General features: G+C 55.8%; 1 protein-coding gene across 1 annotated transcript in view; it reads left to right on the top strand.

The window, feature by feature from the left end:
• Positions 1 to 429: 429 nt before the first annotated feature.
• The window catches only part of ESX1 (ESX homeobox 1), a 14,236-nt gene continuing 12,863 nt past the window's right edge, over positions 430 to 1,802 (top strand). Inside the window, exon 1 of the mRNA XM_019521050.1 lies at positions 430 to 493. Within this exon, the coding sequence (XP_019376595.1) occupies positions 430 to 493 (64 nt within the window). The remainder of the gene's footprint in view (positions 494 to 1,802) is intronic.

Raw genomic sequence — 1,802 nt, 5'->3', positions numbered from 1 at the left:
CACCTGCCTACTCGCACAGGCCTACTACCCATGCCCTGCCCTTCAGTAAGGCTGTGGCTCAAACAGGGGATTTCTGGCACGCACATAAACAGCAAGGACTTCTAAATCCAGGTTTCTTTGACATCTCGGTCCCAGGTGACAGACCACCATCAGTCATTGGTACTAGAAGTTTAGTTATGTGGCTATGGGCACTCATTAGGTCCTACCGGAACTGCATTTGCCACTAACAGTCACACATTTCCCAGCACAGGGGATTGCTGCAGTTGTAATCAAGCTGTAACGTTACAAGATGAAAGACTCCATTAAAAACCATCACCCATACCAAACCTTGTCACTCCGAGGGAGCTGACAGCCAAAGCTCCCTCTGTTGTGACACAACGGCCCGTGCTTGACATGCTCTATACTGTGGTCGTTCTGACAATGTAATACATGTTGAATTTACAGGATCCAAAAGAAGAGAAGAGGTCCTGGGAGCTACAGCCTGGGAGTATGGGTGAGACGATCCAAACTGTACTGCCAGCTCTGTCAAAGCCTTTGACATCAACCCCCTCCATCTCGGCATGCCTCCTTTCCCATAAAATGGAGATGACCCCATCCACTGCTCTGATAAGGAACAGGATGAGCTTGAATTGAGGTCAGTGTTTTCAAAGAACCTCAGATGGAAAAGGCTACAGAGAGGGGTCTGTGAAAAAACTGCTTCTGCAATCAAAGACATGAACTCCAAGACTGGCCCGAGAGGCTAACTGGAGGGCAATAAGTTAATTCTGGCCAGAGACTGGAGGCAGGGGAGGGGTTGTGGTCAGAAAAAAGGTGGGAGGAGAGGAAAACTAAAGAACATTTGTTTTATTCATGAGTTTTAAGGCTAGAAATGATGCATCCAGCCTGACCTCCCACACAAGACACTGAACCCGTTACCCCAGTACTGAGCCCAGGAGGGTATCTTCCAGAAGAGGACACGAGATGGGGGATTCATCCCTCCTCTCACTAGTTGCCTCCAATTACACCGATCACACAGTTAATCTCAGTTCAAAACATGTGCCTCCTTCCAAGCTGACCTCACCTGGCTGCAAGCAGGATGAAGCTGTGCATCCCAGTTATGACCCCAAACCAGGGGTGTCCCAAGTTACCTGCCCTGCAGGGGCACCATGCCGGGAGCTGCCTTTCTCTGCTAAATCGGCCTTTCCCTTCGTGGTTTTCATCCCTAGAGAGGCACTTGCGTGCATTGCTCCAGGCTGTAGCAGAGCGCGGACCAGGAACACGAAGCTGCAGCGAGTCGCTGCACCCGGCAGTCGTGGCTGGAACCGTCAGGAGGACTAAGCCCGACAGCAGGGCTGGGCTGCTAACTGCCTGCTCCTTCTTGCGGCCACACAGCCAAACTTTACTGACGACGGCGAGGACCGAGAGGCCAACAAAACCACGGCTGCTCATCTGAGACTTCCCCGCATCCCTATTTGAGCCTCGGCCTTCCAGAGAGCGAGGGCATGGGTGGGTGCAGAGGCAAAGGCCGGGCTTGGCAAAGCGCTGCCCCCCCGCTCCCAGCCTCCTCCCCACCCCCCGGTGGAGGCAGAGCAGACCTCAGTGGGTACTTTTTTAAAGCAGGTAAGAATCCCCCCGGCCCCGGCCCCGGCCCCGGGCTCCTGAGGGGCGACGTGACCCCACCCCAAAGGCGGGTCTTCCCCTCGCCGCTGTCACCTGTGCAGAGCCGCGTCCGGCGCGTGCTGGGCGGGGCAGGGGCGGGGCCAGCTGCGCCCTGGCAGCAGCGGCAGGAGGCGGCGGTTGCCCGCCCCGACGGCTCCACCCCG

This window comes from Gavialis gangeticus, unplaced genomic scaffold, assembly GCF_001723915.1.
Source record: "Gavialis gangeticus isolate Ggan-Ray unplaced genomic scaffold, GavGan_comp1, whole genome shotgun sequence".
NCBI lineage: Eukaryota > Metazoa > Chordata > Crocodylia > Gavialidae > Gavialis > Gavialis gangeticus.
Note: the sequence above shows the minus strand (reverse complement) of the source record. Positions and strands in the feature narration are given on the sequence as shown.